Below are 24,547 nucleotides of genomic sequence, written 5' to 3'. Positions count from 1 at the left end.
TAAAAATCATAAAATATATGCGGCAGCGGTTTGATGCACAGGCGTGACCATAACCATTTTCAGTGCGGCCCAGAACACGGGATTATTTATCGGCGACTTAATTGTAATTTGCAAAGGATATCGTTGAGACGTTTATCGAACGGATTTGAGAGATTTGTGACGTCGCGTGCATTGAATGGCGTGCATGGCTTCCAATCGGATAATATTCGTTTGTTATTATTTTTTTCTTTAAAAAAAAAATTTCTTTTTATTTCACTGTCTTATCTCTATATGTCCACTCCATCTCTATCCTCTTGCACTCCAATAATTTACGACATTTGTTGTAATATTTTTACTAGGAGTCCTGATCTGGTGCACAATTACAAACACAGCAAGTACTTATCGGTAGAATTATAGGTCCCACGACACAAGTTTAGTAATGATAAATCGGCACAGTATGCAACTACACGCACCTGATTGATTTTTTTTTATTAATTCTAGTTTCATTTAGTCTTATTTTTCTTCTACATCTACAAAATTAAGGATTAGGCTACGGTATAATTATGGTACTGTATCATAATTGCATTCAGTCATTAAATATATTTAAATTAATGGGATCTACTGGTATCCAACGACTGGATGCAACTGTGGCACGATACCACATTTGCACCACAAATTTCTCCCAAAATTAATCTCTAACAACATAGAGAGATAAACCATTTTAATTAGTTACGCTTATTTTTCTTGCCTAAAACAACTCTTTTTTTTTTATTCTATTAGGATATCTTTCGATACAAATTTCCATCTTCACTTTTTTTTCCCTCTTATATGTTTACAGCCTTTACTTGTTGAGGCATCTTTAGTGCATTTTAATATCAAATTTTTTTTATTGTAATCAAAGGTGAAGGTAAGTGAGGATTAGCTTGGATTGTGTGGTACTTAAAAAACTTCTTTGATGACCCAATAATTTTTAAAAAATTACTTTTAACTATACCATAATAAGTTAAACTAAGTTTTTGTCCTTAACACAATTTTCTTATAACTCAATAAAATTAGTAATATTCACATTAGTCCATTTCGGTGCCATTGTTTTCCATTTGTAATTTTTCTTTCTTTCGTTCGTTTATGATTCATCTGGTATATAATTACGTCTGCTATAACGAAGGAATGAAATTTCAAATGAAGTGGAGTGGAAATAGCAAGAGTCTTTACACCAAAAATTATAAAAAAAAAAGAGTTTTTGTAATGTAGCCAAAATAGTGGAGTTTTGTACTTTCGTTTCGCTTTATTTTCAAGAAAGTTAAGGCGGGTGGCCAGCAAGCTTTGTGAGTGAGGGCCCGAGGGGGGGGGGGGTGTATGTGCGAGTGAGTGTTGCGTTAGAGCCTTTCGAGGTTAAGACTCGCCTCTCAAGGAAGCTTGTTTTTTGTTTCGCGGTCCCCATCCTAACCCGGTGGGACCCACTTACAGTTGTTTTAATGATTTCGATTGGATCGCACTACTGACCACCACACACACACCCCTATAACGTTCCCAGTCGTTGCGGGCACAACGTAACGTAAAGAGGGGCAAATTTCATAATCACCCCTTCAATCGGGTACCTCGTTGAAATTTAACAGCTGTTGCATGTTAGAACATAGAACTCAAGTACCTGTGGAAAGTAACAAAAGTATTACGTCCACGTCTGGGTTGTCCTATTTGGGAATGGATTTAGCACATCTAATTGGATATGCTTTTTTCTCTCTGAAAAATAATAATAACGATAATAAAATTTGTAGACGCTTATTTTTAATATTTATATTAGGAAACTTCAGATCTAAGAGTTAGTTTGTAATTGTTATGACTCAAAAACTAAATATTTATGTGTATAGATAAATAGATAAATAAATAAATAAATAAAGTTGTTTAAAATTAGATGATATTTATTTTGAAGATAAAAGTACAATACGAAAATATTTCAATACTCGTAAAAACGTCAATGTAATAATTATGGTGATAATAATATCTTAGGGTTGTATTATTTACAAAGTAGGATTTATATGAAAATATGATGTGATTATTTAATAAAAACTCTATAATTGTTATTAATTAATTATCTAGTGAGTTATTTTATAAGATACTTAAAAAGGGCAAAAAAAACTCTTATCGACTATCAAAATAGAAAAAGATTATCAAATAAATATATAAAAATATTATCAAATAATTTTTTATCAAGAACTATGAAATATGTTGTTTATCTTTTAAAAGCAATCCCAAATAAGGCAATATGTTGTACTTGGGTTATGTCTTTGTTCTTTGAAAATCTATTTTTAGTTAAATCCTCTATATTCCCATTTTTTTTTAAAAAAAAAAAAAGGGGGTTGGTGATGATGATGTGATGTGTGGATCTTGTATGAGGAATGTATGGTGGCTAATTATATGATTGTGATAGGAAGATAATATGGTAGCGGTGGAGTGTGCGTTTAGTGATTGATGATAAGATATTAAGACTAGAGAGAGCGACAACATTGGTAGTATTGATGATTATTCGTGAACCATTAATAATTGTAAATAAATCATGAAGCATTTTGGTTACATGATTATGTAAACGAGCTAATCTATAGACGTAGCAAAAAGAAAGTAAAAAAAGAGAAGGTGAAATATGTGGGAATCATGAAGAGATGCGAGTGAAAATCATTGCTAAAGCCAACGGCCATGAAGCTTTGAAGTGTCAACAAGTTATCAAAATCAAATCGATGTATGGGTTGAATGCTTTTGTGATACTCAAAATCATACGAGTTAGACGATGTGACAATTAGTTCTTAAAAAAAAGGTAACATAAAGAAGCTTGCTTCTTCGAATTGATGCAAAGCAACAAAGCAACGTTATAATTTATTGTATGGGTTGTTGCTTTCCTTTCCCATTTTCATTTTTTTTTTAATTTTATGTTCATCGAGAAAGTTCCTAGATTTGTAAGACATGAAATATTTTATTAAATGACATGTGCCGATCGATATAGATTAACGATTGTAATTGCACTTGATTGAATATTTCAATTAAAGTATTATGATAGCGGCATGATTATTAGATTAATAAGAACGTTTTATGACGCAACGGGATAACTTTTTTTCCTTTTAATAATTCAAGCTCACCCAATTATGTTGTCCGGTGATTTGAAGCAATCTTCGTGTGCCTCTCCTTCAATTAAACAATTAATAAAACATACCCAATTGGGATTTTTGTCAATTCAAATCAACGTGCCGGGTGTTATTGGTTTCGACACATTGATTCAAACTATTTAAAAGATTAGAGTTTATTTAATTTTTCCATGATATTATAGGTAAGACTGTGGTAAATCATGTATTATTTGCAAGGTAAGCTTATAATAATCATAAGTTATATCCACCTTAGGAAACTGTTTTTCATTTTTCCCCCTCGTGTACTAACATTTACATATGGGGTGGGGTGGTTGTAAGAAATTTTGAGTGTGATGATATGGTTTTTAAAATATCATGTTTAATTAACTTTTGTAGTCATTAAAATTATAATAAAAGGATTCGACCTACCTTAGAAAATAGTCAACAATCTTTTATGCTGTTACATTGTAAATATTGGCTATCTTTATACAAATGGCATGTAAATATTCTAGTAGCATATATTAATATATTATTAATTTTTGTACTATGCGGGTCATTTATTGAACTACCATAATTCTTTTTGTAAAATTATCAAATTAATTCAATCACATAGATCCTAAATGGAGATTTGCTTTAAAAAAAAACTTTTAGTTAAAATTACCAATTTATCAATATTTTTACTATAATAAATTTAAAATTTAACATCCTTGGATGGTTGGGTTATTCCCTTTCTTATTTTCTTGATACAATTGGGTTATCTCATTGGGACAAAATAGCTGAGCCCATAAAATACATCTGTTTGCAGATATTTTTTTATTTGAGAGAGAGAAACGTTGATGGCATTTATAATATTCATTTAATGTATGATTTCATTCTAGAACATATTATAATATTTTAAAAGCATGCCTACCAGGGAAGGCTCATCTAGGTAATTCAAATCAAGCTTTGATTTCGTTCCTGATTTTATTTATATAAATATCTAAAATGGGTGGTGTCTCAATCAAATGCCAACAATTCTTTGAACGAACTCTTTATATGTTTTAGTAACCATAGTTCCCCTAACACAGAGATCCCCGTTAAACTTTTCATGTGCAATTATTTGTGTTACTTCCGCCGTAGATTTAATTTGATTGCATTATTATTTCAAACAATAATATTACTAATCCCAGCATTTGAATCTGGACTTGAATATGAATATCATTTGCCATTCATTTATTGAATAATAGATTTTATGAATTGTAAATTTACTAAACTAGCATCTTATGGATGGATGCTCGTGACTCACATGTTTTTTGAATTACATGAGACTAATGCTCAGATTACAACTCATATTATATGAGATTTACAACTGATATTTACAATCAGACAATTACTAGGCCTAATTTACATTAATTCTTATACAGCACTGCCCAGATTTTACCCTCTCTAATATTCGAGAGGTGTCTACTCCACTCACATTTCAAAAGGGAAAAGACTGCCTTCATTTAATAATTAAGGAAGGAAATAACTTCTACATACGTCACGGGGGCTCGAACTGCTGCGCTCACAGTTGTGAGTGCAGGTCCTGGCCACTGGGCCAAGGCCCAGTTGGTTTCATGACTCACATGTTAGGATAACTGACGTGGCTCTATTTCAAATGGCTAGGCTGGCCGGTTCAATGTTGCGAGGAACCCACTTCGGTCGGCTGGTGGCTAATGAAATTAGGCTTGGGCCTTCAGCCCATTAAAGGGAATGCATTTGAGCCTAAGCAGCTAAGCTCAACCAACTATTTATTCTCTTTTAAAAACTTCTAATCCTCTTTTTATTGGCACAAATTTTTAAGCTATTGTCAACTGACTACTGGCTCGATTACGCTCGTATGAATTAAAAAACTCTCACGATAATTTCGGATCAGCCATATGGCAGGGGCCTTGTACACGTTGAAAAATAATTTTGTTGCATTCTAAGATTAATATTTATAAAATAAGAATGATGATGAAAAAGAGGATTACGATGATAATCTTATGAAAGTGTGTAATTACCATCGATTTTTAGATTAAATATGTGTCTGAAAGTTTAAATAATATATTAATTATTGACCATTAAGAACAGTAATGTCATCACGAGGATTCAAACGTGTAATCGTTGATAAAAAAAATGTAAAATAAGATCAAAACGTCAAAACAAAAATGATGCATTTAAACCTAACAAAATACTAATTAGTTTGTAAATTTGTTTGAATACGGATCTACATATTGATATGCCTCCAAATTTAGGATTTAGACACTGTTTAAAATTAAAATATTGTAACTTTTAAACTACAATTATTGTAAAAAAATTATCATTATAAAACAAAAGTTAATAATACATAATAAATACAGTTTTTAAATAATAATTAAAAAAAAATTTAAAGATATAACTATTTTTTCATTACAAAAGTGTAAAATTAAACTAATTTACATTCTAAGGTTTTAACTTATAGCGGCCAACTTCAATCATAAAGTACAAAATGCGAAGACAGACTATTAGAGGATAACCACGTGTCAAGAAGTAGAAATTTAAGTAGGCACATCGTGGAAAATGTACAAAAACTTGGGCTTAAGAAGAGATCAATAACTAGAGGCCCAAAGCCCAGTACGAAAAGAAAAAGGCAAACAAAACAAGTGCTTTTATCTAACAGCATTTTCAAAACCTTTTCAGGATTCAAAAAGTGCTTTTCACATCTACATTCCCAATCCATCTCTTAACAATTTAAGAACGTTTGTTAATGAATTGACATTAGCCAGGAACAAACAATACGATATCAGTTTGGCAATTGGAGGATATAAGTTGTTAACCAGCTTTTTTAGCTTTTAAATTTTATTAATAATTTAAGACATGGTAACTAACTAATAATGTATTAATGTTAGTGGTTGGCCAAACCTCATTCAGCACAAACCAACTTGAATTGAATGCCCAATTTAGATTGGCTTCCGAGCTGTAATTATAATCCTTACCAATGTCAAAATTTGTTTTTGGTTGGATGGATGGATGGGAGATTTTTCATTCCATTTTGCGTTGTTGAATTACTATGTGATAGAGATTCCAACTTTGAATTGTCTTGATTTTTTATTTCAATTTGACAATATGATTTATAAAGAATTAATCTAGTGTATAATAGTGTCATTCATATGGTGAGTAATTGATACATAACAAATTTTACGACTCTTTATAAACAATATTAAACCTGTGAATTAACAAAACAACAACGTATAAATTGAATATAATAGGCTACTAAATCATTACTCATGATTTATAATCGTTTTCATTGGAAAAAATAATTTTATTTATTTAGACATTCCACAAATGGAGTTCAAGGAGAAAAAATTCCACAAATGCGGTTCATTAATACACGGTCCCACCTAATACGCCAAGCCGATCAATAACCACACATCAAAAATTGCCCCACCGTCTAGTGGTCCCCTGCTTGATTTCCGTTACCTTAATTGACTTTTGGGCAACTGGGCAAGCATCAATTGAATGCAATTTTCTGCTTCACTAAAATTGTAAACTCGCCAAATTTAGCTTACAAATGGCTTATATTTAGAATCTCATAACAAATTTGTGTGATCGATCTTTTGTGTTACCGTCATTTGTTTAATAAGGTTTCGTATGATGCCACACAAAATTTATGGTAAGTCGAAAGAAAATTGTAGAGGATTTGTTAAAGAATTGATTTTTTTTTTTTTATAATTATCATAGAAAAAGTAGAGACATGGTGGGTACGTATTAATATTTTTTGATATCTCCTTAAGTTTTTAATGTAATTACATTATTCAAATTACGGTAAACATCTCGGATTATTATCATATTTTTTTAAATAAAATTAGATGAAAATAATAAATCTAACGTATTAAACACAATTAATATTTTCTATTATTATTCGAACTTAAGTGATTGTGAGTTATTTATTGATGAAAAAAATTATCTTCTAAATACTAACTAATTTGTTGATTTCAGAAAAAAATTGTTCAATTGTGGTAAATTATAAATTATGTTCCCATTTTGGAAAAGCATATAAGGAAACTTGCATTTACATTATTTAAATAGGCAAGCATTTGTAATTGTAATCTATTCTACCTATTTCGAAACGAAAAACAGAAACTAACAAATTCAAAGGGAGCGAGTATTGCTAACTTCATACTCCCTAAGAGTACAGTACTTTTTCGTTTCCCAAGGCGCGTGAAGTGCACGAGCAGCTCGTGCAAAACTTTGTCAAAGTCAACTAAAGTGAAGATCACAAGCAATCTATGATCATCCCACGTGGCGATAACCCACCAACCAAGTCGTTTAGCAAACCAAGTACTCCGGAACCATGACGTAATAAAACAAAACAAATACCCTCAAAACTTTCCGCCTTGAAATCATCTCTCTAATTTTTAAGATTCTCTCCACAATTTTATATTTATTCTTGCATATTTCCTCTTATTTAACATGTATATTTTATTTTTTTAATGTAAAAATCCCAAATTTACTAATCAACTTATGTTTGCAGAAATGAAAAAAAAAAGCGTATTGCAAATATATTTTTATATATTATAATTATACTTTTAGTTATCAGACCACTCTACAGTCCATATTTTTTAATCACCATATATTTTTTTATATTTAATTTATAAAAATAAATAAAACTATTGTCATTCTCTTTATCAAACCCATAACTAAAATTCTTTTAAAAAAATCTCAATTATAATTGACTCTTTTTTTTTTACACATTATATCTCATCCATATGTAATTAGTTTGTAAATATTTCTTTTTCCAATGGATTTTTTTTTTCTTGGATGATGCGAGGAGAAATTCTAGAATATATTTATTGTACCATATTAGTCATACAATAACAAATAATATCATGACATGTGTGTATTTATTTTATAAACTATCATGTAAGTGGTGGTTGTATTAAACTCAATTACACATGTCATGCATGTTTTAATTGGTTATAATACAATAAATGTATTCTAAAATTTCTCTGATATGAGATATAGCTAATTAATTTCCTTTTAAGAACAAATTAATTAGCCAAATTTGAAAAGTAATTATCTGATGAAATTATATTAGATAAAAATAAATACAGATAATGTTACTTTAATCTTATCTAAGACTTTCTCTTATTGTTGACGATGAAATAAAGATAACTTGGACGAGAATAACAATATTTCGATGACGATGAAATTAAAATAATCCCTAAAATAATAGTTATTAACGAATTAATATTGATACTATGTTCATTGTCAAATGATTCAATTGGAAAAAATCTACTAATAATAATCATAAAAACAAATAGCTGTCAAAATCATGGTAAAATTTTTTCAGTTATTTGGATAACACTTGTCTGCTATTCCAAGAAAATTTCCCTCGAGTTTCTCGTATATCTGAGGGATCATTCTCTCTGTTTTATAGTTTCTTTCAGAACAAACACTCGAAACCCACATCAGAGTGAGCATTTTTGAAGCAAAAATGGCGAAAGCTAAGGAGGTATTCATAGGAGCAATCGATCAGGGCACAACGAGCACCAGGTTCATCATCTATGATCATCAGGCTCGTCCCATTGGATCTCACCAGGTCGAGTTCACTCAGTTTTACCCTGAAGCCGGGTACCCATCTTTCTCTTTTTCATTTTTATGCATTCTTTTGTATATATTATCGTACTAAATTTGATTGATGGTTTATTAAAATTTGATATTTTTAGTCCGAGCTCTCTGTTTCCGAAAAAAAATTGGCTTTATAAGCATGTGTAAAGAATTGTGTGACTAATTTATTTTTTATTGTAGTGATATTAAATCCAATGAAGGGTTTGTTAAACTGAACTTTTCTTTTTTTAAAAATTTGTTTAGATGGGTCGAGCATGAGCCGATGGAGATCCTGGAGAGTGTGAGGGTGTGTATGGCTAAGGCTTTGGACAAGGCTACGGCTGATGGCCACAATGTGGACAGTGGATTGAAGGCGATTGGTTTGACCAATCAGAGGGAGACAACTGTTCTTTGGAGCAAATCTACTGGTTGTCCCCTCTATAATGCTATTGTTTGGATGGATGCTCGTACCAGTTCTGTTTGCAGGTGACCAGCCTGTCCTTTTCCTGTTATTTATCTTTGTTCGTTTATTGTCCTCGTTTCAACCATTGAAGATCTGGGGCCTTTTGATTATTGGTTTTGATACATGAGTAGGCTTAGGGTGTCATCTAATGACCATGATTCGGATTATGCAATTCTGGCCATTTGTTGATTTTTGGAATTTCTACCTTTGATGTTTGAAAGTGGTCTCATTTTTAGGAAATTGGAGAAGGAATTACCTGGTGGGAAAACCCATTTTCTGGATGCCGTTGGTTTGCCTATCAGCACTTATTTCAGTGCGGTGAAACTGCTATGGATGATGGAAAATGTGGATGCTGTTAAAGAGGCTATTAAGAAGGGGGATGCCCTGTTTGGAACTATAGACACTTGGCTAATATGGAATTTAACTGGTGGAGTGAACGGTGGTTTGCATGTCACTGATGTCTCTAATGCATCGCGAACGATGCTTATGAATCTCAAAACTCTTGATTGGGATAAGCCTACACTAGAAACACTAGGGATACCGGCTGAAATTTTGCCCAAAATTGTAAGTAATTCTGAGATTATTGGAAAAATTGGCAAAGGGTGGCCAATTACCGGAATACCAATTTCAGGATGTCTTGGCGACCAGCATGCAGCTATGTTAGGACAAGCTTGTAAAAAGGGTGAGGCTAAAAGCACCTATGGTACTGGTGCTTTTATACTTATGAACACAGGTGAAGAGGTAGTTAAGTCAAAGCACGGACTTTTGAGCACTTTAGCCTTTAAGCTTGGTCCTAAAGCACCGACTAACTATGCTCTAGAGGGTTCAATTGCCATCGCTGGAGCTGCAGTCCAGTGGCTCAGAGACAGTCTGGGCATAATTAGCAGTGCAAGTGAGATCGAGGAATTGGCATTGCAGGTCAACTCGACTGGTGGGGTTTACTTTGTACCTGCTTTTAATGGATTGTTTGCTCCATGGTGGCGTGATGACGCTCGCGGCGTTTGCATTGGGATTACTAGGTTCACAAGCAAGGCTCACATTGCTCGAGCTGTGCTTGAGAGCATGTGTTTTCAAGTGAAGGATGTCTTGGATTCAATGCAAAAGGATGCAGTGGAGAAGGGTGTCATAAAGGATGCAAAGTCGGAGTTCCTGCTTAGAGTGGATGGAGGTGCTACGGTTAACAACCTCTTAATGCAGATTCAGGTTTGCACTTCTCGCTATTTTTAGTGCTCTGTTGCAGTTCTACATAGCTTTTCATTCATACACATGACCGATAACAATTTCCAATTTTCTCATCAATTTTTCTGCTGTTTCTTTTTTCCTGAAGTATCCTGTTCTTGGTATTGTTTCTTCTTATTGGTTATAGTTTTGCAGCTATCGAAGCAAATTTAACTACTCTGCTTTCTTTAGAAAAATATTATGATTTCCCATTTTTGAGCTTCTCATATTTGAATGCAGGTCAGTTAGTTAGTCTTTATAGGGCTCTAGAAAAGTTTATTTGACACTTCTGCATGATTTGTGTGATACATTCTTAAGAGATGTTTTCCAAATAAACTTTTAGCTGGCTGCTTGCTAATCAGAAGCTAAAGCAATGTTTAGATTCAAATGCTTTCAAAGGGTCTTACTTTGTGGGTGGAAAAAAGAAAGAAAAAGTAAAAAGAGGAAATTTTGTGTTTCATACTGTTTCTGCATTAAAATTTCACAACTGTTTCCCGACATTTTATGCTGATTTGTAAAATAGCCTGGCATGTTCTCCTTTTTTCTACAATTTCTTTGTTGTACTGTGTGGGTCTCAAATAGCAATCACTTAATTAGCAATTAGTGCTTATGGAAATAATGGTAATTTTGAACAATCTGTGCATTATTCAGACATCACACTCTTTCCATTTTCTGGAATCTGGTGTTGATATTTTATTATCTTTCTGCGCTGGAAGGCCATATAAAACTGTTCTTATCATGATTTACAGGCGGACTTGTTGGGAAGCCCAGTCATCAGACCAGCTGACATAGAGACAACGGCTCTTGGAGCTGCCTTTGCAGCTGGATTAGCAATTGGGGTTTTCAAAGAAGAAGAGATTTTTGATTCTGGAGAAAGGACTAAGACTTCAACCACTTTCAAGCCTGTCTTAAACGAGGAATTCAGGAAGAAGAAAGCAGAATCCTGGTGCAGAGCTGTTGAAAGAACTTTCAACTTGGCCGATCTCTCTCTTTGAATGATGTCTCTGGTTTTCATCAACCATCCGTTGTTTTCCCTTTTCTCCTTTTCCTTATCAGTCTTTACATCTTTCATGGTTATTTTTTTTTTCTTTGTGTAGATTCTTGTGAATTACAGACAAGTTATAATTGTATTTCAGGTGAATAACGTTATAATTAATAAATGCTTTCTTCTCCTAATTGCTTTTGTATAGATAAAAATTGGTGCTTTTGTTAGTCTCCTCATGCTCTAAGCTGATTTATTTGATAGGATCTCTCAAATTTAATTCTTCTGCAATTTGATTAGAAGGATCTCTCGAATTCTGATAAATTGTAAAGAACTTGCAAGGCTTAAAAGCTATGGGAAGTTGTTCATTTGAATCACGAGAAAATCAGACGAAAGGTAAGTAGAAACCTTGAATCTAGTTTCTGAAAAAACATATACCAGATTGCAGAAAAGCCAATAGAAAACGTAGTACTAGAAAACAAGTGGCACATCCATATTCTTTCTATTATAATCGTGCTCTACGATCGCCAATAGAATACATATTTGAAAAGCCAATAGTAACATAAATCAATACAATCTTCAATGAAATAAAACCATAGTCTGCGCCAATATGGGTTTACCCAAAGGATCGCGAGTAACCCCAACATCACTGTGACGCAGGACGCAACAAAACTCCAATAGAATGCCACCAAATCAACCTCAGATTCATCTTCTGCTCCTTTGGATGATGGTTCTAGCAACTCTGGGAGATTCGTGCAGCCCTTGTTAATTGCTGGACCGCAAAGAAAGAGATTTCCTCTATAGCTGCTTTCATCAAAAGTGGAAAATTGCTCTTTGTCTGGGATTGGGCCGGACAAATTGTTGTATGACACATCGAATGTAGATAAACTGTGAAGTTCGGTCAACTGAGGAGGAATTTGACCATTTAATTTGTTGTGGGAAAGGTCTAGAGACTCTATCATTTTCAGATTGGAAAAGCTCTCAGGTATAGAGCCCGACAAGAAATTATGAGATAAATTCAATCCATGAATATTTTGAAGGTCACCAATTTCTGATGGAATGTCACCTGTTAACTCGTTGTTCGACAAATCTAGTCCTGCCATTAACTCAAGAATGTCACCCTTGTAAGATTCATATCTGTTTTTTGTCATAAAATTCACCGCTACTAGTGCACCTAACATTCTACCATCGTTTCCATCCAGCAACAGTTCAACAGTAGAATTATAGTAATTACTGACGTATGCATCGTCTAAATACATACGCAATACTATATCAAACCCATACAAATATCCATTTTCTACCCTCGAAAACAACATATTAGTAATACATGCAGGTATTGAACCATTAAGCCTGTTGTGTGAGATATCCATGATGCCTAATTTTCGCAAATGACACAATTGATGAGGAATAGGTCCTTGCAGATAATTCCCTCTCAAAAGAAGAGTACGCAGATTTGAATGCTCATTGATCTGATGTGGAATTCTACCAAAAAAATAATTATACCTTAAATCTAAAGTCTCCAATGCAGAGCCTCTGAAAAATGTATTTGGAATTGACCCACCAAGAGCATTATTTTGCATATAAAGGTGCTTCACTGATGAAAGATTCAGGGTAGATATCATGGATCCGGACAAATTATTTTCGGAGATATTCAGAATTTGAAGACTTGCAAGATTGTTGAATTGGACTGGAATATTACCTTCCAAAAGATTTTTGGACATTGACAGAATTTGAAGATTTGAGAAATTGCCCATCCAAGAAGGAATATGACCAGACAAGCGGTTGTTGGATATATCTAAGACCATTAATTCAGTGGACCTTAACAATCCATCTTTAATCTTCCCACTGAAATTATTGTTGTACAAATATAACGCCCATAATCGAGTCAAGTTCATGTAATTGGGAAAAATCTGCCCGACGAAATTATTATTTGACAAGTCCAACCATTCTAGCGAGAAGCAATTAATAACTAGAGATTGGGATAATTCTCCTGCAAAATTGTTACTAGACACGTCCAGTAAACGAAGCCCTTGCATCTTGCCAATAGAAGAGGGAATATTGCCTTCAAAACTATTTTTCGATATATTCATATAGACCAATTTCGGAAGGACAATACCCATATTCTGCGGGAGCTTACCACTGAAACTGTTTCTAGAAATATCTAAACTATGCAAACCATGTTGGGCACTGGTCAGTTGAAACCTTGAGAATGAGTTGTTAACCAAGTACAAAACTTCCAATTTTGTGTTGTTTCCCAACAACCAAGTTGGGAAATTGCCAACCAACTTATTGTGAGAGAGATCAAGGTATTTTAAGTTAAATTGGTGTAGAAGAAATTTAGGAATAACACCTAAGTTGCACTTGGTTAAACTGAGGACTTTAAGTTGAAACGTAGGGAGGCAGTTTTCTGTTTCAACTTGTAACAAATCGGTTTCCATCGATAGTTGGAAGACCTCAAGTTTCGAGAGGTTGGCTAATGAACAGAATGAAAACAAGCGCCCTTTAAATTTGTTGTTAGAAAGAGCCAAATATTCAAGGGATGTGAGGTTTGCAATTACTGAAGGTAAGATTCCACTTAACTGATTGGAAGAAATATCAAGAACTTTGAGGTGGGTGAGGTTGTTGAGACACCGAGGAAGATGACCTTCCAACTTATTGCTTCGAAGATTCAGCTCAAAAAGATTCTTCAACTCACATATTCCTGAGAAGTGAAAAATAAAAGGGTCAAAATTTATAAAAATATTCAAGTTCTAAATTGGTGACATTTGTAGTTTTGTACATTTAACACTTTCATCTGTCATGAAATTACTTTTACCTTTTAGGTGGTGGTTCCTTGTTAATTTTTAATATTATGTTTATTCTATAGTTTAAGTTGTTATGGAAAAAACATATTGTCGAAAGGTAAAATTGACATTTTAATATAAAAATTGTTTAGATTTAGTTTGTACATACATGTTGGATAATCAATTTGTATTAAATTAAAAGGTCACATTGCTCCTTTAGTTAGTCTCTTTTTGTTATTGTTTGAAACTTCGATAGCATGAGGGAAGTTTACTAATTAGAAAGAAGATGATCCTCAACATTATTTCCTTTAAGATTCAACTCAAAAAGATTTTTCAACTCACATACTCCTGAAAAAAAAAATAAAAAGTTTAAAATTCATAGAAGGAATGACTTTCTGGTTTTCTAATTGTAGTGAATTTAGTCAAAACCCGTATGATTTATCAAAAAATAAATAAAATCAAAACCCTGTAAAATTATTCCTAGAAATCAATTTGTCTTATTCTCGTATATTATGATGTTTATTTCTAAAGCATTTCAAATAACAGTGGAATTATTGGCACCCCTCTAAATACCTCTTGACACCCATTTTCTTCATTAACCCCATTAAAATATTTAAAATTATTATAAAATTCTTTTAACACCTCCTTCAATGACCAAAATACCCTTATTAAAACTTATTAGTGTAAACCCCATTCTTTAGTTTTTATTTATTTATTTCATTAAACTTGTCTCTTCCATTCAAAAGAAAAAAAAAAAGATTTCTTCCATGCAAAACTAATGAGATTTTTTAGCATTGTATTATGAGACATAAATTTTCTCAATGATATTCGTGAATAATTAATATGATAGAAAGAGTTATTTTTTATCTCTACTGATATTTTAATATATACCGTCACTTTTAGCATTACCAAGATTTGGAGTGTTTGAATCATAATTTGTAAATTAGTTTGCACTTTGAGTAAACTTGAAAATGTGAAAAAAACAATTAAAAAAATGGAAATATATTATCATCTTGATTAACATCTAAAACAATTTTTGTCATTGGAGGAAGTGAATTGTTATATACCTTGAATTGTAGTTATCCCACAAGAATGAAGATCCAATGTTTTCAAGTTTGGCAAATCTGCGAATCCTACATGCGCCGATGAAAAATGAAAATATTACATTTAAAGGCATTGTATGTGATCCGCGCGCTTGATGAACATTAATTCTACCTTTAATTTGCTTCTTATCTCAGATTCAGTGGCCTACCTAGCATTGTCAGATTTTGATTATCGCTTAAATCCAACACTTGCAGGTTTGTCAAATTTGCTAATCCTGTTAAAAAAGGTAAATTTTGTCAATAACAGTTATGTCACTCTCGTCTATATTGTTTAATTAAAATAATATGATAAATATTGAATGAAAATTAACTGTGCACATTGTTATTTTTTTGTTTCTATTGATATTTTAATATATACCGTCACTTTTAGCATTACCAAGATTTGGAGTGTTTGAATCATAATTTGTAAATTAGTTTGCACTTTGAGTAAACTTGAAAATGTGAAAAAAGCAATTAAAAAAATGGAAATATATTATCATCTTGATTAACATCTAAAACAATTTTTGTCATTGGAGGAAGTGAATTGTTACATACCTTGAATTGTAGTTATCCCACAATAACAAAGATCCAATGCTTTCAAGTTTGACAAATCTGCCAATCCTACATGCGCCGATAAAAAATAAAAATATTACATTTAAAGGCATTGTATGTGATCTGCGCGTTTGAAGAACATTAATTCTTAATTTGCTTCTAATATCAAATTCAATGGCTTACCTATCGTTGTCAAATTTTGGTTATCGCTTAAATCCAACACTTGCAGGTTTGTCAAATTTACTAATCCTGTTAAAAAAATATAAATTTGTTAAAGAGCCACTACAATCTATCAAAAAAAAGAAAGAAAGAATGACTTCCTTATTTTCTAAAAGTAGATAATTTAGTCAGAACCGCTATAATCTATCAAAAAAGAAAAAAAAATCAAATCCCTGTTAAATTATACCTAGAAATTATTCTCGTATATTTTGATGTTGACTTCTAAGTCATTTCAAATAATCTAAAAAAGAGTTCAGCATTTCTTGTTCATCATAATTGCCTACTACATATTAGGTACGCGCTCATTGGACATTATATTGGTTCTCTAATTTTTGAGTTGTTTTCATAAATAATAAATGGTCTAAGAGGCACTAAATTAATTTGTCTTGAATATTTAAATATTTCCTCTCATAAAATCAACAATACAAATAAAGAACTCGATTTTAAAAGGTATTTTTAATTAAAGGGGAGAAAAATTGGTCTTCATAATTTTGCCTTTCAAGTAGCTTGTTTGACCAACAAACAAGTCGCTAGAAATTGGGGGTATAAATCATTAATGTAAGTATTAAAAATTATCATGTTTCAACGAAAAATAACTGCCTACATTTATTTTAAAAATTTTACCTTGAGTTGTAGTTATCCCACAATAACGAAGAGTTAATTCTTTCAAGTTTGGCAAATCTACGAATCCTCCATGAGCTGATAAAAAATGAAAATATTACATTTAAAGGCATTGTATGTGATCTGCGCATTTGATGAACATTAATTCTACATTTAATTTGCTTCTTATCTCAGATTCAGTGGCTTACCTAGCATTGTCAGATTTTGATTATAGCTTAAATCCAACACTTGCAGGTGTGTCAAATTTGCTAATCCTGTTAAAAAAAACATAAATTTTGTCAATAATAGTTACGTCACTCTCGTCTAAATTGTTTAATTAAAATAATATGATAAATATTGAATGAAAATTAACTGTGCAAATTGTTTAATTAAAAAAAATTACCTTCTAAAGAACCGTGTATATAATAATTATAACTCAAATCCAACGCTTCCAAGTTTTTTAATTTAGCTAATCCTACACCAAGAAAGAAGAAAACTTTTATTAATCATCTTTGGAAAAAAAAAGAATTAAGATTAAGAAACAAATTTCAAAGTTAGATTAAATAATTGTAGTAATAAAGCTTATGATGATTAAGATCTAATTAAATTGATCATATACTAAAAAATGATTTTATTTTTCCTTTTTTTTTTAAATTTTACTAAGATATTAGAGAGTAAATTTTGCCGTGTACCAATTCTAGTCAAGTTTATCAAGTTTTCCAGTCAAAAATTGGTTTTAATTTGACATTATACGTATGTAAAAATTAAGGCCATAATAATATCACGAAGGAATTTGGGTAGTGACTTGTTGCCGTGTACCTTGAATTGTAGTTATTCCACAGTAAGCAAGATCCAATTTTTTCAGGTTTGTCAAATTTGCCAATCCTACACCAATGAAAAGCAAAATATTACTTTTAAAATTATTGTAGAAGGTTGTGATTAGTGTGCTGACTTGGTAATTATCTCAGTAGCTTACCTAGCCTTGTTAAAGAGCCACTAGTTATATTGAAGTTCCAGCTTAGATCCAACACTTGCAAGTATCTCAAATTTGCTAATCCTGCTTAGAAAACATTAATTTTGATCAAGACAATATAAATATATATTTTAATTAAGAAATTAATTCAGTTGCCTGACATGTATATCTGCTGGCCTGAAAGGTATATGTATACCTTGCTTGGTTCTGGAACCTTCAATGGAATTGTCACTAAGAATCAAAGTGGTAAGTGAAGTTAGTGTATTCAAATATGGTAATATGCTGTCGTTGAAGAAATTACCACCAAGATCTAAGATCTTCAGCTGCTTCAAACTCCCAAAGCTATCGTAAGCTGCAAATTCATATGAAGTGTTATTATTAATTAGTCACTGACAAAATATTTATGGACGAGAAATAAATGTATACATATATACGGACCTCTATTCTCATAGATGCCTGTAAACCAATTCCCAAGTAAGTCAAGCCTTTGCAATTCTTCAAAAGGATGAAACAATGACATATTCAGAAGCGAAGCCGAAGTTCCATAATAATGATTCAATCTCTTTGTATTATTGAGTGAGAGTTGCATCACGCGTCGTGTGGTAGCGTTGCACTTAACTCCCTCCCAATCATCACAACAATCAGACGGCATTCCATCATCTTCACCAACCCATGAAGGAAGAATTTTGTTATCACTGACTGATGATATGAAGAAGCTCTTGATTTCCAACAGAGCAGTCCTCTCTGTTTCCAAGCATCCTTTGTATCCATGCATTTCATTCATCAATACAATAATCCAAATTAGTGACATTAATGAGAACTTAATACAGGGAATACTTTCCATTGCAGAGCAACTTTTCATTTGGTTAAAATTATATGTGCAATGAGGGAAAATCAATATTAATTTATACTAAAAGTTTATTGTAGGCCTCGCAATTTGATTGGCTGAGGATTACTCAACCACTCCGTTCAATATCTTATGTGGCCAATACATCGCCATCTTTGAAGACTTGTAAGCACTTCATGTTCTGCAACATTCGACCAGCGGGAAAAAGCACTTCATTAATACCCCGTGGAAAATATAGATAAAGTGATTGTAAACTAAAACGTTTTACAATAGTTTGATGGAGATAATCATAACTAATAAAAGAAAAGTTGACTGAGATAATTTAAATAATTAACCGTTTGTTTGGATTTCCATTGCATTATCAGTCAATCTATCAAATAATGTGTTTTGAGAAGAATTTGATTGGATGTTTGTTAAGTTTAAATTAATTTATTAGAAAATCAATAATTAATCAACGTAAATCTTCGTATATGTTTAGTTAGTGTGGCGTAGTCTGAAATGACAAAACACATAAATGTTATTTGAAGCTCTTGCGACCCTTTGTGTTCATGCATTCGAATCAAAGCTACTAAAATCAAAGATATTGATAATCCTTAATAAGGAAAGTTTCCATTGCTCTCAGTCTACACTCTTCACTACTATTACAATCACTTGAAATGACAAAAACAGAAGTTTCGTATGAACTTGGGACGGATGTACGGGTCCAATTTAAATGACCCTAGCGAATTTTCCATATATTATTACAAATGGCCATCAACTCTTTTTCCTATATGATTGGTTTTTTTTTTTTTTTAATTGAATTGTATGTTTGGGTTTGCATTGAATTATCAAACAATCTATTGAAGCATTGATATTTGATATTCTCAAATATTTAATGGGTTTTGAAAATTATTTATTAGATTTTTGATAAATTGGTTTTTATTATTAGATGATCAATAATTAACCAAGTAATTTTCCATATATATTTGGTAATTTACTCATAAAAGTGTGGATCACATTGACATGACATTTTATATGATGCATGACATACGGAGAGGTGCAGTTTAAATGCGCAAATTTTATATATAAATACATATTTATTACAACATACAATCATTGAGTTAAAGGGCAAGCGTGAGTTTGGGTTTGAAATATTTAAATAATTTATTTCATTATCGATTCTTAAATAACATGCTTTGGAATTAATAGTTCAATAGGATGTTTGATATATTGAAATTTGTGATAATGAATAATCAACTAATTTTCATACTTGTTTAAAGATTTTAGTAAATTACTCATAAAATCCTGGCATATATTGAAATGACAATTAGTTTTGGTCTCTGTAATGACTAATGAAGAATTGGAAGCCTGAAATTCCACATGTTGCAATGTTGGACCAAAGGGGAAATGCTTCATTAACATTACATGGAAAATAAATGTTGACTGACTTTCAAATTAGGCCAACATACAAGTAGTTCTCAATTCTATTTTTTCCAACAGTTGATAAAGATGATCAGCTAAGGGAAAAAAAAAGTTGATTGAGATAATTTAAAGAATTTAACCGTAAGTTTGGGTTTGAAATTATCAAATTATTTATTCTAGTATTGATTCTTAAATAATGTGCTTTGGAATTAATAACTCGATAGGATGTTTGATATATTGAAATTTGTAAAAATCAATAATCAACTCTTTTTCATACATGTTTAGACATTTTAATAAATTACTCATAAATTTGTGGTGTACATATCGTTTCTATGTTATTAAAATTTGTGAAATTTGTGAAAATCAATAATCAACTCTTTTTCATACATGTTTAGACATTTTAATAAATTACTCATAAATTTGTGGTGTACACCGAAATAATAAGTTAATAATATAGAAACGATATCTAAAGCTCTTGAGTCCCTTTGTATCCTTGCATTAATTTGAATCAAAGCTCGAATTAAAATCAAAGACCGATATTGAGAATTTATATAAATAACTTAAGAGTATGATTTGGTTTACATTGACTTATATATATCAAATAATATATTCAAGCACTGATATTCTCAAAAATAGAAAAAAAGAAAAAAAAGACAGTCAATCTTTGTGTCAATTGATATTATTGATTGGTAATAAATCTTAGTAGTGATTGACAAAGATTGGGAAAATCACTCTCGGTGATTAATAGTCTTCGTCCTCGTCTTTGTTTTGATCATTGTGATAGATGATGAGTGGTGCGTAAGAGAGGGTTCATCGCTTGCGGAATTTTCGCGGCCATTCAAGAATCAGGATGGTTGTTGTAGAAATCCACGAGAATTAGCCTTGCAATTAGGGAAAGTTCAATATTAATTTATACTAAAAGTTTATCAATGGCCTTGCAATTTGATTGGCTAAGGATTACTCAACCACTCAATTCAATATCTTAAGCGGCCAATACATCGCCATCTTTAAGTCTTTCTTCCAAGACTTGTTAGCACTTCGTGTTTTGCTACATTCGATCGACGGGAAAAACCAAATCAGCACTACTATATAATTAAATTGATTGTAAACTATAAATTTTTCTAATAGTTTGACGGGGATAGTCATAACTAATAAAATAAAAGTTGACTGAGAGAATTTAAATAATTTAACCGTATGTTTGGATTTCCATTGAATTATCAGTTAATCTATTTAATAATGTGTTTTGAAAAGAATTTGATCGTATGTTTGATAAGTTTAAATTTGTTAGAAAATCAGTAAGTAATGAACTTAAATTTTCATACATAAAAGTGTGGTGTAGTCTGAAATGACAAAACAAATAAATGTTATTTGAAGCTCTTGTGACCCTTTTTCTTCATGCATTTGTATCAAAGCAGCTAAAATCAAAGATATTGAGAATCCTTAATAAGGAAAGTTTCCACCGTTCTCAGTCTGCAGCTTCACTATTACAATCACTAGAAACGACAAAAAAAGAAATTTCACATGAACTTGGGACAGATGTACGGCTTCAATTTAAATGATCCTAGCTCCATATATTATTACAACTGCGCGAAAAATTAAAGTTGACTGACTTTCAAATTAAAGTAGCCATCAGTTCATTTTCCTCTAACAAATAGGAGACTGTCAATACAATAAAATAAAAGTTCACTAAGAATTTATGTAATTTAAGAATATGATTGGGTTTTTATTGAATTGTATGATTGGGTTGCACTGAATTATCAAAAAATCTATTCAAGCATGCATTGATATTCTCAAATATTTAATGAGTTTCGAAAATTATTTTATTAGTTGGTTTTACTATTAGGTGATCAATTATTAATCAAGTAATTTTCCATATATATATTTAGTAATTTACTCATAAAATTGTGGATTACATTGAAATGACATTTTATATGATGTATGACATATGTAGAGGTGATATTTAAATAGGAACCAATTTTATATATAAATACATATATATTGCAGCATTCAATCATTGAGTTAAAGCGCCAATCACGGTAACCACCGAAACTTGTGAATGATTAGTTCATCAAAATCCTATGTGTGGCGAATTAATATTTCCTAATGTAATGGTGAGTAGAATAGCACATGTACCTAACTCGTATTTAAAAGTTAACTGTAGAGTTGAAGGTTGTTCAAGTATTATACACTTTAACCAAAATCATTTTTTTTCACTCTATTAATTCACCAATCAAGGGCATAAACGTCATGGGCATAAAAGCTCAATTTATACAAAAACTAATTTTTTTTGAAAAAATGTTACAATTATTATAATTGGAAATTGATTGATTTTCAAAGATTGATTCAATCAATCCCGATGTTGTGGGACAATCGATCTTAATATTGATAGTCAATCTTTACAGTGATTGGTACACGTTAAGATAATGGGTTTTGGCCTCTAAAATGACTGAGAAAGACTTGTAAGACCTGGACCAATGAGGAAACATGCTTCATTAGTACTCCATGGAAAATAAATGTTGATTGACTTTCGAATTAAGCCAGCATACAAACGGTCGTTAATTCTACTTTTTCCAACGGGTGATGGGGATAGTCAACTAATAAAATTAAAGTTGATTGAGGTAATTTAAAGAAGGGAAAAAGACAATAGAAAAGGACATAATATCCCTTAACATAAAAAAAAAAAAAGATATATAACTCATTTTTATTATTAAATTCTATTTTTTTAATCGTAAATTTATTTTTAATTTACAATTATTATTATTATATCCTTATAATAAATAATTCAATATATTGACTTAAGAAATGTCATTGATAACGTGTATAATGAAATCAGCAACTTTTTATTTAAAACTTAAAATTGAGTTGTAATTATCTTTTATCCAAATTATTCATTATAAATTATTAATATACCCTTTCCAATGATAGGATGATAAAAAATGATGAATAATAGGTAAAATTAAAATCAAATTTATCATTGGGAAGGGTATGTTCGTAATTTAAAGTGAATAATTTGGGCAAAAAGTAATTACATCTTACTTCTTAAGTTTTAAATAAAAAAAATTAATTTCATTATACCTATGATATGTTTTAAGTCAATATATTAAATTATTTGTTATAGGGATATAATAGTAATTGTAAATTAAAAATAATTTTACTATTAAAACAAATGAAATTTAATAAAAAAATGGATTATATGTCTTTTTCGAAACGTTAAGAAGTTTTATGTCCTTTTTTTCCAAACGTTAGGGGTCTCACTGTTCTTTCCCCTTTAACAAATTTAAGTGTAAGTTTTTAGTTCAAATTATCAAATAATTTTTTCGACTATTGATTCTTCAATAAGTGCTTTAGAATTAACAATTCAATAGGATGTTTGATATATTGAAATTTGTGAAAATCAATAATCAACTAATTTTCATACATGTTTAGACATTTTAGTAAATTACTCATAAATTGTGGTTTACAACGAAATAATAACACATAAACGATATCTGAAGCTTGAATTGAATCCCTTTGTATGCTTGTGTTAATTTGAATCAAAGCTCGAATTAAATTCAAAAATCGATATTGAAAATTTATATAAATGACTTAAAAGAGTATGATTGGGTTTACACTGATTTACATATCAAATACGTAAATATCAAATAGGTAATGCATTCAAGCATTGATATTATCAGAAAAAAAGGGGACAATCCATGTTTGTGTCAATTGATCTTGTTAATTGGCAATGAATCTTAGTAGCAAGTGACAAAAATTGGAACAATCACTCTCGGCGATTAATAGTCTTTGTCCTCATCTTTGTTTTGATCCTTGTCACGGAGAACCCGTGGCGTGTAGGAGAGGGTTCATCGCTTGTGGAATTTTCGTGGCCATTCAAGAATCGGGATGGTTGTTGCAGAATTCCACAGGGGTTGGCCCGCTGAACCGGTCTACACAATACATGCTCTCGTGTCCTTTGAGAAAGCTCACGATTTACGAGGCAGATCATCATGTCTTTTTTTTTTAAAGAACGATCATCATGTCCTTATTATCGGGTTTAAGCTTTTATGAATCTGATGTCTTTCTACTGATTTTATTCACATCCCCATGATGATTTTCTATAAGCAATTATGCTAGTTTTTTTTATGAAATAATGCTAACTGATATGAGCTTCTTTGCTTGTGTCCATCGGAGATGAATTCATACAGAGCATTGTTATTTATATTTTTCTACAAGCTGTTCTGCTGGTTGTTTATGAATTAATCCGTGGATGATTAAATTAATTTATAAATTAGAATCATAGTGGTTTATTTTTAAAAAAAAAAGGAAAAAAAAAAAAAGAAAAGATGACGACAACAACACATTTTAAATACTGTAACAATCTTGGGGTTTTGGGCATGAATGTCTCGCCGCTTTCATTACAACTCGACGCAATTGAACATGGTGTCTAGACAGGCCCAAAGTTAACACAAACTTGGGTTTTATCTTTTTCGCGTTGGGCCCATCAGAACACTGGGCTGGATTTCGCCTTGTTGTAGTAAATCGCGTTGGATTTCGCCTGGATTTCAGTGGAGAAGCAGCAAAATGGTGCCGGTCCAGAGAATTCCAGTATTGACACGGTCTCGTCAACAGACTGCAAGCTCGGAGGGGGAAACTCTTGATCGAACATTAATGACGTAATAAAGACCTCTTTAGTATTTCTCACTTTTACAACTTAAAAAAAATAATTTCTTACATCATTAATGATATAAAATTGTTGTTGTAATAATC

The 24,547-nt window shown here is 31.4% G+C and overlaps 2 protein-coding genes across 10 annotated transcripts in view; one reads left to right on the top strand and one right to left on the bottom strand.

The window, feature by feature from the left end:
• The first annotated feature begins 8,353 nt into the window (after nucleotides 1-8,353).
• LOC102615775 (glycerol kinase) lies at nucleotides 8,354-11,538 on the top strand. The gene is made up of 4 exons (XM_006491995.3): nucleotides 8,354-8,705; nucleotides 8,946-9,167; nucleotides 9,381-10,347; nucleotides 11,112-11,538. Exons 1-4 carry the CDS (start codon nucleotides 8,569-8,571, stop codon nucleotides 11,355-11,357), a joined length of 1,572 nt encoding a protein of 523 aa, XP_006492058.2. The 5' UTR covers nucleotides 8,354-8,568; the 3' UTR covers nucleotides 11,358-11,538.
• A 248-nt stretch (nucleotides 11,539-11,786) lies between these two features.
• Nucleotides 11,787-24,547, bottom strand: part of LOC102610661 (receptor-like protein 15) — a 43,107-nt gene continuing 30,346 nt past the window's right edge. For 2 of the 9 annotated variants that reach the window (XM_052444253.1, XM_052444256.1), the window contains 10 exons: nucleotides 17,557-17,637; nucleotides 17,400-17,465; nucleotides 16,984-17,055; nucleotides 16,790-16,855; nucleotides 16,605-16,679; nucleotides 15,945-16,010; nucleotides 15,765-15,830; nucleotides 15,380-15,445; nucleotides 15,195-15,260; nucleotides 11,787-14,045 (listed from right to left, as the gene is read on the bottom strand). In XM_052444253.1, coding sequence (XP_052300213.1) covers nucleotides 11,863-14,045; nucleotides 15,195-15,260; nucleotides 15,380-15,445; nucleotides 15,765-15,830; nucleotides 15,945-16,010; nucleotides 16,605-16,679; nucleotides 16,790-16,855; nucleotides 16,984-17,055; nucleotides 17,400-17,465; nucleotides 17,557-17,637 — 2,807 coding nt within the window. In that variant the 3' untranslated portion in view covers nucleotides 11,787-11,862. Of the gene's footprint in view, nucleotides 14,046-15,194; nucleotides 15,261-15,379; nucleotides 15,446-15,764; nucleotides 15,831-15,944; nucleotides 16,011-16,604; nucleotides 16,680-16,789; nucleotides 16,856-16,983; nucleotides 17,056-17,399; nucleotides 17,466-17,556; nucleotides 17,638-17,749; nucleotides 17,906-17,991; nucleotides 18,476-24,547 lie in introns of those variants that run through there. The other 7 variants (XM_052444252.1, XM_052444255.1, XM_052444257.1 and 4 more) reach the window with 7 other exon arrangements.

Source organism: Citrus sinensis, chromosome 7, assembly GCF_022201045.2.
Source record: "Citrus sinensis cultivar Valencia sweet orange chromosome 7, DVS_A1.0, whole genome shotgun sequence".
In the NCBI taxonomy this organism is placed as follows: domain Eukaryota; kingdom Viridiplantae; phylum Streptophyta; class Magnoliopsida; order Sapindales; family Rutaceae; genus Citrus; species Citrus sinensis.
Note: the sequence above shows the minus strand (reverse complement) of the source record. Positions and strands in the feature narration are given on the sequence as shown.

Excerpts from the sequence above, each read along its gene's own strand:
- LOC102615775 (XM_006491995.3), top strand. The coding sequence starts at position 8,569 with ATGGCGAAAGCTAAGGAGGTATTCATAGGAGCAATCGATCAGGGCACA. Across the intron at positions 8,706-8,945 it reads CAGTTTTACCCTGAAGCCGG|ATGGGTCGAGCATGAGCCGA; the intron begins GTACCCATCTTT and ends AAATTTGTTTAG. Across the intron at positions 9,168-9,380 it reads CGTACCAGTTCTGTTTGCAG|GAAATTGGAGAAGGAATTAC; the intron begins GTGACCAGCCTG and ends TCTCATTTTTAG.